At 37.0% G+C, this 16,250-nt stretch overlaps 1 protein-coding gene across 4 annotated transcripts in view; it reads right to left on the reverse strand.

The window, feature by feature from the left end:
- RNGTT (RNA guanylyltransferase and 5'-phosphatase) overlaps positions 1 to 16,250 on the reverse strand; it is a 187,675-nt gene that overhangs the window by 84,972 nt on the left and 86,453 nt on the right. For all 4 annotated transcript variants that reach the window (XM_040551729.1, XM_040551730.1, XM_040551731.1 and 1 more), the window contains one exon: positions 6,186 to 6,254. In XM_040551729.1, the coding sequence (XP_040407663.1) occupies positions 6,186 to 6,254 (69 nt within the window). The remainder of the gene's footprint in view (positions 1 to 6,185; positions 6,255 to 16,250) is intronic.

The following is a 16,250-nucleotide window of genomic DNA, read 5'->3' on the forward strand; positions in this document are numbered from 1 at the left end:
ACTGAATAGAGCTAGCACTTTCCTTAGGTAATCAGACTTAAGGCGCTGACATCTACTCAGACATAAAGGAAGTCAGGATAAACAGTTTTGGCAAACAGCATAAACATTTGCTTCTCTAAATGTAGCAGAGGACCAATAGCAGAAATTTAAGCGAGGACAACTCTGCTACATCATCTCCTTATTAAATTCAGAGCTAAAAATGACTCATAACTTCTCCCCCTTTCTGGCCATTTTTTGACAAGTGTGGATGCTAGGATTTTGTATCTGTAAGACACGATCCCAAGGAGCCAATTATCTCAGATTCTTGGAAAGTAAGTGGAAATCATAAAAGTTTACTAGGTTTGCAAATCATGGCACTTTCATCTAGAGTCTAACAACTCAATTACATGAAGTCTAATGAGTTTAACTAGATGCTACTCATTGCTGTTTAAGTTCACGTTTCTGTTGTTACTGTTCCTTCATTTTCTGGCTTTTCTAATTTTCAAAAAAGGTATAAAACAAATCACCTCAAGATAGCAAAGCCGAACTTGAATTGGTATATAAAAAAATTTCTTGTATAGTCACAGAAAAAAGCTCTACAAAATACCGTGCATTGCTAATACGTTTTAGTACGTTCATAAAGCATATGATACGATGGTATATTTGAGATATGACTAGCAATTTAAGAGACGAACTGCGAGGAACATTGCCATGGCAATTGAATATAACAACTATTCATAGGCAGAAAAGAGTTGTAAAGCTCAGTGGCATTTCAGGAGATTGACAGCAAGTTCTCTGTTAAAAGGAAAACCTGCAGCAGCACGAAAAGTGCACGCTGACATGACAACAGCAACCCCTGACTAGTAATAGATTCAGTCATGAACATTCCTGCTACAGAGGAAATCACATTTAGTAATGAGTCATTCCAAAGATACACGAAAGGTTTTAGTAGTATGGGTCAACACAAAGACTGATGAAAATAATCCTTGCCTGATTCTCTTCCTTTATGCTACAAACTCTAGGTAAATAAATAAATTAATTAATTAATGATTAAGGAAATCTTAGCACTTATACTAAGAAATCACTACAAAATTAGAAAGCAAAGTCCAGAACGTTGTATACTTGAGGGGAAAAAATGATGTTATGATTGTTCCTAAACCTTTATATATCATCTTTGGTACTGGGACTACATCTGGGCCTATCTGAAGCCATTATTTGCTGTTACAATAAAAATATTTCACAACAACTGATGCCCTATCGCCCACAGACATGATGTTTAAGTTTCAAAAACAGGTCAAAACTGACTTGGTGTATATTACAAATGATCCAACAAAACATATACTGTGGAAGGAAAGGCTTACCGATTATATAGGATAATATATGGCACTGTTTAAGGAAAGAAAACGTGGCCTTTTGGAGATATGTCATTTGGTGGTATCTTTAGCAGGTATTTCATTCAACGTTAACTTCAGAGATCTAGGGGTAAACTTTTACAATGACAGAAAAGAATAACGCAGCCTAATATACAATCATAATAGGACAAATAATTGACAGGCAACCAAGCATTTCAGACCACCACTAAGTCTGCCACAGGGTGGCAAGGAAGATGTATTAAAAACTCATGCAACGTTAGACAGTAATAGAAATCTGTTTGTTATTCTCCTTTCATTTTAAAGGCTAAGCTTTTTGTTAGCATTCAGTATTGAGATTTTTGAGTTAAATAATTTAGCCATTCTTTAAAATAACATTTATCTTAGAACAGAGCTCAGCGGCTGTCCTTCTTCCTTCCCTGGAAAAACCCCAAGCCCACACAACTGGATTTTATGCCTCATCCAAAATAAGAGAACAGAGAAGTATCAAACAGAATTCGGCCTGAACCAAAAGCAAAAAACATCACAGAGCTCATGAGACAAAAAGATTAGAAAGAAGAGAATAAGTTCTGATACAAGTTTTCCACAAATCCTCAAAGTGTCCTTAAGCCTTCCTAACTGATGGCCCACAAGCCTCCTTTTAAGCTCCTGAAAAAAAATAAAAATAATTCCCTCCATCCTTTTCCCAAGCAAGGTAAAATAACAATAGTTGTAGCCAGCAAGAACATCAGTTGTTAAGAGATTGCTAGCACAAAAATTAGATAGTCACAGGCAGATACCTAGCGAGGGTATGATTTACAAGGCAGATAACACAAGTAATTTCACTGATGAGTGGGCACCAGTCAGAGCTAATTCTGCCATCAGAAGATAAGAGGCCATTTTTGAGATTTCCACTAAAAACACACAGGTTGGCAAACTGCAAATGTTCTAAAACAAATGTACAGTGCTGATCCCTGTTTTTAAGTAACCTTTCAGAAAAAAATGATCGAAAGCTTCCCGTCTTTACACAACAATTCAGAGCCTGTGAATAAGGTGTTTGGCTTTTGCCTGCCAACTAATTTGCTCTTTGTCTGGGGCACAATCACAGGGCGACGTACCTGTCCATGAAGTTTCTTGCTGGCCTGTTTCACTCCTCCTAATTAGCACTTAGCTTCGGTCCCTGCTCTGCAAACCTGTTACATGTAGAGGGATCAGAAAGCTGATCAGATGGAATGGAGCTGACTTAACCATATGGGAGCTATATCAGGAGCATCTTAAATGGAGAGAAAATGATGCGGAGAAAAGGAGCATTAGGGAGAAATGACTTGAAAGGGAAACCAAAAGGAATATGGATAAAAAGGCTACTGGGTAGAGAGGATGCATGGAAAGGAAACAAAGGAAAGGAAAAGAGTACAAAGGGAAGAAGAGAAACAATAGTAAGAAAACATTGTCTTATATTTGTCTCTCACCATGGAGTTTTTAGAGAATGGTTGGTATGACAGGGGTGTACAGGGTTACTACTGTGAAGTACACATCACATCAAATCACCTACAAAGCATTCTTAAATTATCAAACAAAACAAAAACCCTCCATCCTTTCCACTAACCATGTTCTTCTCATGATCTGTGAAAGTTTTTTATCTTCTGAAAACAGAGAAAGAAGGGAAGAAGAAAGGAGGCCTCAGTCACTGCCCTTTAATTGCAGTCGTGAAACTAAAGCACTTAACACAGCCTGGGTAATACGCAGTATAAATAACAATTCAGGTAGCTGATGAATTAATTAGGAACACTAATGCACAGCTAGCATGATCTTGCAAAACAAATTAAGCTGCACAGACAGGAAACAACCTCCTTACTCCTTAATGTTGTTTCTACCATCACCAGTCACAGTGCAAAACAATTTCTGCTTCAGTACAAGAAGTTTGCTATTCATAATAAGAGTTTAAGCAAAAAAAAATGACAGAAGAAAATAAACCCTATCATACCTAACTGAAACCATAAATTTGGCGGCTAAACCTTGTCACGAATCCTCTTTCACCAAAGCGTGAACGTTTCTCAGAGCCAAACTAATTCGCAGCCACTTTGATGATGAATCTCTTCAAACCCAAAAGAAAAGTGAGAAAACCCAGAGCTTTTAGAGGCTGCAGAAATCATTCTTATTCGCAAGTAATTTCAGGTATTTTGATGTTTCTTTTATGACATAATTAAACCAAAACTTCAAAGCAACCAAAATATTCTTTCTCCATCTGTTTCTACTTCTGATACCAGTGTTGCCTATAACTAGTGGCGAATATATCCACACACTCAGGTCTGGATAGCTGTATCCGAGACCAGAGATGAAAAACTTTTGACTAAACACAGAAAAAGACTTTCAAACAGACTGAACTAATGAGTTCAACATTCTTCATATTAAATAACGCGTTAACTTCTACATTCTCAATTAACTACTAGAAGCATGGAAATTGTTTTTCCCCACAAATTGTCCTGTCTGTAAATGGTCACATTTCATTCTCTGCTGCCACTTCATCCTTCTTTGTGACCTTGCTCCAATTGCTGTTGACTTTTGCTTTCTCCTTCCTCAAAACACACACGAGACTTCAGGAGCTCCTAAAAGATTTTCCATGAACTTCCCTGTTTCTCTGTAAGTCAGCAGCATTTCTGTCTGCCTCTTTTTCTTACAAGATCAAGTACGTCAATAGAATAGTTGTTGAAAATTGTTTTACTGTGGATACGCCATGGTCTCTTCACTTGAGACAAACTGGTTTATTTAGGTCTGTAAGTCTCACCATGACCAAAATTCAGCCTCTACCCCACTCAATAACAGGTACCTTTCTCTGAAATATAATGTAATACATCACACATATAACTGCAACTAGAATACAAAAAGAAAAATTATTTCAGGTAATATTCTCAAGGGATCATTTATGAATTATTATATTCTGTGGCCTTTGTGTTGTTGCCTATTACTTTGTTCCCTGATACATAAAACTAAATTAAAAAAAAATCAGCATCAGCTATCTGTATCAACTTCACCGTTTCTAATTAAACAGTTTTAGCACTTATTTCCCAATAGGTGTACAACCATTTCTTTTACACTAAATGTATTACTTATATTTTCTCAACTACACAAACAACTGAGAAAACTGTATACTGCTTCATCTAGGAAAATTGGTTTAATAACAGATGTAATGAACTTTATTTCATAAAACCTGAAATAATGCTGAAATTTGAGCATTAAATTGGACTAAACAAATATAACCTATATTTTAAAGATGAAAAACCTTTATAAAGCATTTATGCAAGAAAATGAGTTTTTTATTGGGTTATAAATTTCTCAGTATGCTAAATCAGAAAATACAAGTTCTAGAAATACAAAACATCAGATATTAATTTCCTGCAACAGCAAAAATTAGAAACACACATTCTGCAGTAATTTCATTTCAAGTAGAAAACATAATTTTAAGTTTAGCTGTAGGAACTATCCATAGCTTAAACTCTAATATTCAGAGAAGTGGTTCTGAGAAGCCTTTACAGTTGCTTTAGATTTTAACAATATTATATGGACTAAGATATCAGGACTTCCGATATATAAATTTGCTTTGCACTAGTAGCTTTTCTTTGAATTTGAAATAGCTATATACTAAAAAAAAAAAAGAAGAAAAAAGTATGTGGCCTAGTTGATCGTTTGTTTTGTGGCTAGCTGATGTAAAACTTGCAATAAAGATCAGAGGTTAATGATATTTCCAGATGGGAGTGTTATCACCCTTACTAAGATCTGCAATATAGGAAGTATGCCAGAAAAAAAAAAAAGTGTTTTAGCTGGAAAACTAAATACAAAAGTTTTCTACGAGTAACTTTAAGGATAGAATTATCTGTCAAATTTGAAATCAAATACAATTCCTAATCTTACAAGCTAAGAAAAAAGTGAACATTGAGTGATGTTACAGTCACAACCCACCAACCTACAATACACATTGCAGTGCGCCATTGTACCCAAATCAGTAGTAGTGCTAGTAGGCTAAAAGAGGCCCGCTACTGAATTCCTTTAAAGCCAGTTTTCCTGCCTGAGAACTACATATTTACATTACTTTTTCTAGTCTGCAGAAATGTGGTGACTCCCCCCACACTGTAGTCACATACCTTTATATTGGCTCAAATACATATCACAGAATCATAGAATCATTAGGGTTGGAAAAGACCTCCAAGATCATCTGGTCCAACCATCCCCCTACCACCAATGTCACCCACTAACCCATGTCCCTAAGCACCACGTCCAACCTTTCCTTGAACACCCCCAGGCACGGTGACTCCACCACCTCCCTAGGCCACCTGTTCCAATGCCCAACTATTCTTTCTGAGAATAAATGTCTCCTAATTTCCAACCTGAACCTCCCTGGGCCAACTTGAGGCCACTCCCTCTTGTCCTATCATGCTTTAATTGCACTAAAAAACAACATGCATCATAAATGTTACTAAAATTTTAAATGCGTGAAATATCCTTGGGAAAGAAAAATAATGCAAGAACTCAAATCAATGACTGAACGATTCACAGAACTCATGCACTCAGAAAAAATTCCTTCTTTATCATACTACAATCATCATATTATGAACAAAAAATCCACAAGATGATTCCTGAAAATTATTACCACCAAGTAATCCACAGTCGCATATATTACAACTGTGATTGCAATTACCTGAATTTAAGTAGTCCGAGGAACTGCAAAAAATCAGAACTAAATTCAAAAAGTCATCCCAACCAAAACAAAGATTAGGTAGTAGATAAGAGGACGAGATGGGAGTGAGGGTGAGAATTTCCTTTGGGGCTGAAGGGAGAAATATCAATTATTACATTACTTACTCCTGTAGGCTGAAATATCAGTCCATCCACTTCATGGCTAACTTCTCTAGCAAAACTTCCTTCCAGGAGCTGCAGAAGAGAAGAAAAAATATATATATTTTTTTTCCATAGAGAAACATGTCACTCACAAGATTTTATATCAAAGTGGATTATTTCAGAGCATTGTCCAAAATTCTCCTTTGGCATACCACTTAACTGGGGAATAATCCATTACCACAGCTACGCTACTGTAAAACCAACCACCTGAATCAACGCAGACCTAGCATACTCCATTTTACTATCTGAAAGACTCTCAATTCCATACAGAGGTGAACACATCCATCAAGGTGCATTTACCATAGAAAAAAACATCTCCCTAAAGAAACTAATGAAATCAGATACTTGAGAGTTATGGAAATGGATCATATACTTCTATGTTAAATTATGGCCTGCCTAAGGAAAAGCTTAGTGACTAGTGAGAACCACAAATTGACAAGTAACAGCAAAAACAAGGACAATTGCCAAAATACCTCTTTACTAATTTCAGTTTGTTTTACTGTAGAGATGAAGAATCTGTCAAAGTTCTAGGCTGATAAACTCTGACATGTAAGTTACCACGTGGTCACAAAACATGGCAAATCCATCTGAAAATCACAGGCAGTTTTTAAAGCAACATTTTAGCCTCAAATATTAGCTTTCTACCATTTCCTTTGTATAGTCCAATTTCAGTGAAAGAGCCACTGCCTAAATTATTCAAATCAAGTATCAACCTCTGCCCTCAGTAAAGGGCAAAAATATGAAAGAAGTCAAGAATTAACATTTGTGTGTTACTGCAGGTTGAACAAGTCAAAGCAGCGCAGCTAAACACTTAATAAATCAAAAGCTTGATGGCCACATATTTTAAACAGTATTTAAAATAAAAATATAAAATAACTTTTTTTTTTTTTTTTTTTAAAGTCTACACAAGCTAAGTCTTCTGGAAATAACTTCCAAGGTTACTGTATAGTTCCAAAAAATCTACTAGCCAATACGAAATCTGTAATAAGAATACACTTGATATTTACAAAAACATATGGGAAAGATTTCACTAAATTCAAGCACCAAAAAAACCCTCTCTCCAAAGTAGGAAAAAAAAAGGACTAAAAATAAAATACAAATTTCAAGTTATCTATGACTATCCTTTTAATAGGTACTTTTCTAGCTAGCTTATTAACAGGCTCTAACCAAACCAGCAAGCAAAAACCCTTATAACTTCTTAAAAAAAGTATTTGAGGAGATGGTTATTTTGGCATTGGAGCTTACATAAACTTCATCATTTAGTCTTTTCCAAAATACAACTCAAGAATACAGAAGCAATCGTTTAATCTGGAGTTTGCAACTCTTTAAGGTAAAGCACAGAATTATTATCAAGCTCTCTTTTACCTGCAGCTCTCTCCACTCTGCTCTAACTAAGGTTATAGAGAATTAAAGCACTACTATAAAATTCATAAATGGGAGAAAGATGTGATTTAGAAATATATCTTTACTTAACATTTCAAAAATACTTTCTGGTATTCCTTTTCATTCACTGCTCTATCAGAATTACAAAATGTGAGAGATTCCTTCCCATCAACTTGACATCCAGTTTCAGATTTCCTGGAGACTTGAACTCATTCCCTCATTTTGGAGTTCCACGGTCATCTTATTAAGACATCTTTCCTCAAGTGTCAATTACGCATCAAAGACAAAAGGTTTTTAAAGCCAGAACAGATAATTAAATGTCTTTGTGCTCCCGGTTATTCCGGGTTCATTCTCATTAGGTCAATTACAAGTACTTCAATTATAACATTCTAGAAAAAAAAATTACTAAAAAAGATTGGAACGAAGGGAATGGAAATTGTATCTGAGCTTCTTCCCATATACTTTTTCTTCAGAATTAAACAATTTAGAGCTCATCTGTGAACAGCAGAATATGTATCTATTGAATACTGCAGAAAGTTTGAAATGACAGGAGAATGAGCAGAAAAGGAATGTTTGACATATAGGCAAATATTTTTGACACCAGGAATATAACTGATGTAAGGTTTTAAGGTTTATGAACTTAAAATGCAGATAACATGGTTTGTCTTTTAAAAAATGATGTTCAATTTTCCACACATGTTAAAATTTCTAATTAAGTTGAACAGTCTTTTTAATCGGCACCATGATAAATGGCACACCTGCCTGACTGGGATGACTGCCAGGGATCAGATAAAATGCAATGCATCTCAATGTCATTTCATAAAAGATGGGTAAATGATGCGTGCAAGCCAATTCTTCTGCCCTGTAGCCTCACGGCATGTATTTCCACCTGTGAAACCCTTTGTTCACTTCTTGCAGTGTCCTGCTTTACAGTGAACATTGCAATGAAGCATATATTCTTTCTACAATTTACTATTTAAAACTTTTCCTTTCTTATTTTTTAATTTTAGTTTTAAAGTATTTGCTGTATCTAATAACAGGCATCTGATAAACAGAATGGCATAATCACATGAAATGACTGGAGCCGTACGAGGAAAAGGATTTCTCCTTGCTTTTGAGCCACAGAGGTCAGGAGCAGCCATACGTCATCAAAAGCAGTACTGATAACCTGTGACACTGATTTTGCTAAAGCACTCAATCAGTCAGCAAAATTTCTGGAGTGGATAGTTGAAGAATCGCACTTTAGAGATCTCTCCGTAATTAACAATAAAGAAATCATTTGGCTCCTCCAGCAGGAAGAGGAGGAAAATTTGGTGCGTACAGATTCCACACAACCCTGGTAGCTTTTAATCAATGTTGCTGTAATTCTGAGGCCAGCCATGTGGTCCTTAGGAGCTTTCAGATGCCACTCTATTCATAAAATAAGTAAGTTCAATGGGTACTGTGCCTTTTCCTTCCCATACAAAAAAATATGGCAACAATATGGCTGGAGAATTATGCGGATTCCAAAATGAAACAACATCTCTGCTAAGTCATATCAACTTTCTACAAAACCATTTGCCTCAAATCCTTGCCCGCAATTACTATGGAACTACCGTCACAAAATAGAAATACTCTCAACAATTTTGTCTGTGTTTGATTCAAAACTGACACTTCTTATTCACCTAGTGAAATCGCTGGGAATACAGAAACAAATGACTTCGCATTTTATAACACAAGACAAATGTATGTCCATTTGCCTTGCTTTTTCAATTTCAGACCGGCTATATGCTTCATTCAGCTTTCAGTCAAGCGACAGCAGTTCTGCATGCACCTGTCCTGAAGCAGTTTTTCTGAGCCATCTTCATGTTTGTGCTCATCTACCTGTTCACCCCACAGTGAAGGCTGGGAAAGGGAACATACCTTATTCAAAAACATTAGATACAACCAAACCAGCAATTGAACTGTCAGTTAACTAGAATCTGAAATGCCTTCAGACATGAGCATCCTGTCATGCCTAACTTCACGTAGCCAACATCTTAACTGAGTCAAGTTGCAGCCCAACTTCAAGGACGATCTCTTCATCTCATGATTACAGCCTTCAGCACGAGACTACAAAATAATTGGCACATCCTGAGAGCTGTCAGGTTCTGCAGACGTGGGTTCATAAATAGTAAATCCCTGTACAGATGCTGCAGACTTTTTTCAAACATATTATACAGTCTCCAGAAAATATTCCGTTGTTACCAGCACTAATAGCTACCTTATCTGAGAGGAAACAATTACCATGGCTCTTTCCTTGCATTACTCTAAAAGAGATGGACTGTTCCGCTTATAAACCAGGATATTATTTCTGTTTTATTTTACATTAATTTGTTTCATCTTGTTTGCCAGTCTCTGTATTTTTCTGAATTATCTGCTCTTTTTTACATAACAATTTCCTCAATAGCCCTCAATAGTCTCACCTTAGTACACCCCCTTTCACAAGGCCTTGATTTTCCAAGCTCAACATAAAAATTAATCACTTTAACATTGCTGCCTGATGTATCTAAGACATCCCAGGAAGTTTTACATCCAAGGTGGCAGGCACAAATGTTTCCAAAATGTACAGTGGTTTAAAAGCATTTAATAAAACATATAAACATATGTGAATTAATTAAATGAATGTCTGCTTTTTTTTTTTTTTTGCTAACTAACAAGATAAAGCAATTTCATCTCTATTATTACATATAGAAGTCTCTGAAGAAAGGATCTCTGAATAACAAATCCAGTTGAAGATTTGTGTAACAAAACCACTGTTTCAATTAGGAAGCCTTTATGGATTTAACATAAAAAAACGAAAAAAATGAAAACCTGCTTAACAAAACAATTTTGCATTAAAAAAATAGGATTCTTCCTTGTTAGGGGTTAAAGAAAAATACATCGAGAACCTCCTGCATACTTCAGAAATCCTGACTCTGAATGACATCTGAAATTCTATGGAATGTGTTATATGTCAAGTTCAGTTTAAGTTAAAATTACACAGAAATAGTTGCTCAGATTCATTCCCACAAATGATAATTCCCAAAAATAAATCAATAAAGCTAACTACCAGTGATGGGGCCGTCATTCGAACTATTTACATTATAAACTCCTCCTTTCTAACATCACATTTTGAAAAGGAAGCCTCCTGAAAAAGAATTAAAGGTTTGTTGGTGGAGTATAAGCTTCCTTTAAGATGATACTCATGCTACTGTACAATACCTGAAAATACCACCAATTGCAGCTTCAGAGCAGATGAGCAAAATTTTCTCTGCAAACCAAAGTGTCAGCTATTCCTTCTGCCCAGAATCTTTGTATTTTCCCATCCTGTAGAAGTGTCTTTTTTTTTTTTTTTTTTTTTTAAATCAGAGAGAGTACCAAGATTTAAATAAGTGAAAAAGCATCCAATATACACTGGGAGGGGGAGGCTCCGTATATTTACAATAAAACCCTCAAATTTTACACGCACACAGGAAAAAAATTAAAATGTTGTCTCTCTCATATTTTAAGAGAATTAGATTCCAAAACGAAATGTCAAGAGAAGTTTGGATTTTGGTTCTTTGATAAAGTAGATACTTACTGGCACTGAAATTTCTACAGAAACATGGCAATGCTTTCAAACTAGTATTTAGTGACTCAGGAGAATACACAGCCTTGAGAATTAAAGGGAGCACAAACCTTCTGAGAAATGGCAAAAAACACGAGGTGAAGCCCCTCAGACTTGTCTATTTTCCATACGTGGGATACCATTCCCCTCACCCAGTTTTAAGATTTGAAGTAAAACAGCTGACCCAAACAAACCCAGTGCAAATTAACAGTTTCTGAGGGGAAGGATCAAAGACCTCTGGCAGTTCTACTCCTTCCTTCCCTCCCTGCCCCAACTGTGCCATAGCCTAGATCACCAGTTTGGATCAACTTTCAGTCAGCTAGGAGGAGGAGGAGATGATGAAAACCTATCCTCTCATGCATATTGAAGTTACTCTTCAAGTGATATGCTCAAGCCCCAAGTAATCTTTTGGAAAACTGTCCAGTCTCAAGCTATAGATAGCATGCAGTAATGGAGAACCACAATTTTTGTTGAGTTGCTCCTATGGACTACTGCATCTGCAATTAAAAAATTAATGCCTATTTCTCAGCAATTTTTTCTTGCTTCAACTTTTCTTCCTTGTTCCTCTACAGGAACAGTGACCGAGTCTCCTCTCAGGAGTTTTTCATGCAAAGAAATTAGTGTCACATCTCTAACGTTTCACAAGCAAGCTGACGTAACTCCTCAAATCCATCCATAATTTATCCTCTAAACTCAGTTATTTTTCTCCCCATCAACTGAAACCATTCAGCTGGGCTTGACAGAATATTCCAGAAAAGCCGTATCAGCAAGAAAAAGAAATGCACTGGGGAGTATCCAGAGATGTCCAAAGGAGGCATTAACACTTGCCAGAGAAAGCGTTTCACCAGCTGATGGCTCATTACATCTGGCTGCTTGACTCAAAGAGGTTTGTTCCTTCCAAGTAACTGTGAAGGTCCTGAAAACACGGCCTATGATGCCCGAAGTGAGACTTGGTACATGGCTGCACAAGGAAATATTTTTTGCTTGCATCCAGTCATTCTAAGAGCTGTAAGTAGAATTTCCATGTGAACATTTATTTCCCGCTTGCTAACATCAGTAATCTGTGCCTCGTTCATACGATTTCATGCTTTCCTCTAAATCACCTATAAAAAATGTTGAAGAGTAGGTTTTTAATCAGTTTAACATGACCCAGTTTGTTCTGCATCATTCTCATTACCTAACCAAACCACGATACACTCCTTAAAGTGAGAGCAGTATTTAGTATGTTAATTGAAGTATATTTTATAGCAGGGTAAAGGCCAATTTCTCAATTTTTCGTTGTATTTGGCTATACTTATCTTAGAAATTTTGATTTGTTAGGAAACCAAAGAGAAATGCAAGGAAGGAAATGCAGCCTGTTAACTGAGAGTACAGTCACAAAACCATAGTTTATTCTTACATTAATATGTAAAAAAAAATAATGAGCCTATAAACTATTTCTTGGTTCATGCTATTACTCTTAAATATGCCGAAAGAAAGAGTAGGATCACAATATGTAGAAATTAAAAGTTTAAGTCCCTGAGAAAGAATTATCTAAAGAAGTTTGATACGCTCACCAAGAAGCAATGAATATTGAAGAATAGCTGATCCATTTTTAGTAAACCAGTGAAATGATCTACATTGCCTTAACTGCATAAGGAACTCAAGTATGAACTTTTCAGTTCTTCATTACTTAAAATGAAATTTCATGCTCTTTGGCTGTAAAAACACTGTATAATACAAATTGCATGAAAATCCTTTAAGAAATTATATTTAAAGCTCAAATCCTAGGTCTCACACAGCCATCCTCTCAAGATGTTAATTCAAGATATAAACAGAGAAAAGCTGTAAATGTTATTTTGTCTATATAGAAGTGTAAGGGTTGAAAGCACTTTATGTTAACCAATAACTCAGTACTAAACAGGAAGAATAAAAGTAAACTCCAAAAGCTCATCCATTTAACAAAATCACTGCTATTTTGAAGTGTATTCTGTGGCAATAGCTGAAATATATTGTGATGAAAATTATACTAAACTGTCTAAAGAAACATGGGAATTTTCTCATTTTATAAGATTAAAAAATAAATACTTTTTATAAAATACTATTTTATGAAGAGCCTTTAGGTTTGTTAATTTAGTAGAAGCTCCAAAACCAATCCTACTGCAAGACTAAAAGACTAAAAATAACCTCTTTGCCAAGTTAATCATACAGAACATTTTGGCTCAAAAGACGTTAAAAACACCTAATTACTGCAATGGGTTTGTTCCCTATAAGAATGAAAGCAGATAATGGGAGCAATGTGAGACTGATGTTCACTAATATGATCAAGAGACTAATTATTATCCATGAATCATTTGTAGCATTCAAAACTTGATTAATGTCAGGTCAAGTTTAACATGTGATAGGTTTTATTAGTAATGCTTGGCTATCCCACAGCTTGTCAGTTTAAGTGAGTGCCATCTGTTCCAGGCAGGAATAGCCAAGAGTCCAAACAAAAGCACAGTGGATACGACTGGTCACTGAAGGACATTTTAAGAGGTCCGTAAGGGAGCTACGCTAGTAATTTTAAACACCAGACCAGAATCCAGCACAAACACACACCTGCTCAAGATGGGACATTTGTAAGCTGTCATCATTTTAAAGTCTGACCGAAGGAGTGTTAGTACTACCGGATTTAGCTTCACTGTATGATCATTCTCCAGTAAGAACAATTCTGTTGCAAGAGGAGAAAAAAGTCTGTTGCAAGAATCGATGCATCTTCCTCTCTATAGTCCTTCATCACCCTTAGGAGTGCTTTCTTGTATGGAATACAGTACTTTACCCTTTAAAGCTCAGTCACGGTATTCAAGTGCATATGGCCCTAACTAATGGCTCGTGCAGCAAAATAATGCTAAAAGACGCTGAAACTGAAATTCATATTCCATGAGAAAATACTTACTGACAGTGCCCTACTTGTTGTAATTACAGATAACTACAAGATACAGATAACTACAAGAAATCCTTTTGCAACAGGCTCGCGTCCTAGGGTTTCCCAGCACTTTGTGGGTGACCAGCTTCACCAGCAGCCACCTCTCCCGGGCACAGCCCATTCCCAGCTCTTGCAGCATGACAGGAGCTGCCCTGATATCGTACGAGCTCACCTGGTCACTGCACTGAACCCTCAGCAGCTCTGTATTAATAATACCAGGAGCAGCAAGGCTGAAGTAACATGAAGAGGCAACGGGCAGGTGCATGCACAGAGAGGAAGGAGACTGACCTCATTCTATCTGGGTTTGCTCTTGCACCTACCTACTCTCCTCTGGTCTAAACCTAGAAATTCAACAGCAAAGCAGAAAGAAATATTTATTTATCTCACAGCTACAACAGCCCTTTCAGATGTAATGTAAACATGTTCTCATCCATAAAGCAGATGAAGCTGAAAGACTGAGGATTCAAGCTGCCACTAAAGTGATTTTTGCTCCATACTTCAGCTCCACGCTTTAGCTCTGTTTTGTGGCTAGAGGGCAGGACGTGCAGGGCTCCCAAAGATTCCTTGATGTCTTCACATCTAAGCCAAATCCTCTGAAGATTTGGTGCTAGTAGGCCACAGAACATAAATAACACTGTAATTCAAAGAACCACAGCTACAGCTTCTTCCTTCACCATTTGCCCCTACAGTTTTACAGCCAAGGACCCAACCAACAGTGCCTTTATTCTTTCCAGAGTAGGAAGGCAACAGGCATTCTTGTTGATATTCACATGATGCAGAAAGAGCAGCACCCCCAAGCAAGAAATCCAAGAAGACTGATCCCTGTCTGTAGCTTGCTTTGTGTCCCTGGTTGAGGCACCTCTGAAAAAAAAACAAAAAACACAAGTACTCCACACACTGGATGCCCAGGACACTTCCAGCCCATTAGAACTGCTGCTAGTTTCACAAAGGATTGTTATAGACTGCTTCTTTCAGAGAGGACTGAAAGCAAGAGAAACCATATACATGGTCTGAAACCTGCTTCTTCATCTTCTCTAGCACCCCCCTCTAAGAGATGTAAAGGAAAAGCATTTTCCAGATGTAAGATTTGCTGCAAGTTACTGCAGCCTGTGATGGGATGCAACCTCTGACATGGAGAAGATGAAACCACCACACTGTTGAGTTCATTAACCAGTCCCAAAGGAAAAAAATGCTGTAGTGAACAACAATAAAACTTACTGGGGATGGGGAGGGAGAAGGGAAAGGGGAAAGGGAAGGAAGGAGGAAACATGCTTGATGGTTCTATTTTTTAATCTGGTTTTGGTTTTACAGCTACTTTATTAACTGCATTCTGTACAGCTGCTACTAACACTGGCTGTATGCTGCGCTCCTTATTTGCGCAGGGAGACTTAAAAAAAAAAAAAAGGTAGAGAGCAGACCACAAGAGTGCCACTGAGCTATCACCAGTTTGCTGCTTCTGAGGGAGCAAATCCAAAGGTCACGCACCTAATATATTCAAAGCAATACCCAAGAATAACACGAGTGCCGCGTGTTAATGCTTAATTTGACAGCACATCTGCATTACTGAATTCAAAATAAGCATTAGGCATTTCTCGCTGTCAATCTCTTCTCAGAAGCACAATTGAGAAATTGACATCAATTAACTAAGATGTTTTCAAATGCTTCTTTCAAATAAGAGAAATAGGCTGCTACAAGAAAGTTTAATTGACTTTTGTGATAGCTTCAAAATGAGATAAACACTCTCAAGGCTAGGAAGGAACGCCGCTGCTGAACAGCAATGGTCTTTCAAGCCCGTTTTACCTGATGAAATAGAGCGGTGTATACTGCACAGCTTATTCGTGTAATTTACTGTGCTCTTTCCAGTTCTCTATTTCAACGTGCAAAGTAACTGCAGTTTTTTCTTTTAGGGATTAGGACTTGGTCCACAACACTTTCCCCCACCCAGTGATGATGGTGAGGGGTGTCAACACATCATACGTACCTGGGAGAGCACACGTGCCTGAGACTAGGGTCCTGCTGGGGCTGGAAGAGGTTTAACAGGTGCCGTTAGCAAATTCTTAGAGCTATTTACACATGATGTACATGTGTACAG

Source organism: Cygnus olor, chromosome 3 (genome assembly GCF_009769625.2).
Source record: "Cygnus olor isolate bCygOlo1 chromosome 3, bCygOlo1.pri.v2, whole genome shotgun sequence".
Taxonomy (NCBI): domain Eukaryota; kingdom Metazoa; phylum Chordata; class Aves; order Anseriformes; family Anatidae; genus Cygnus; species Cygnus olor.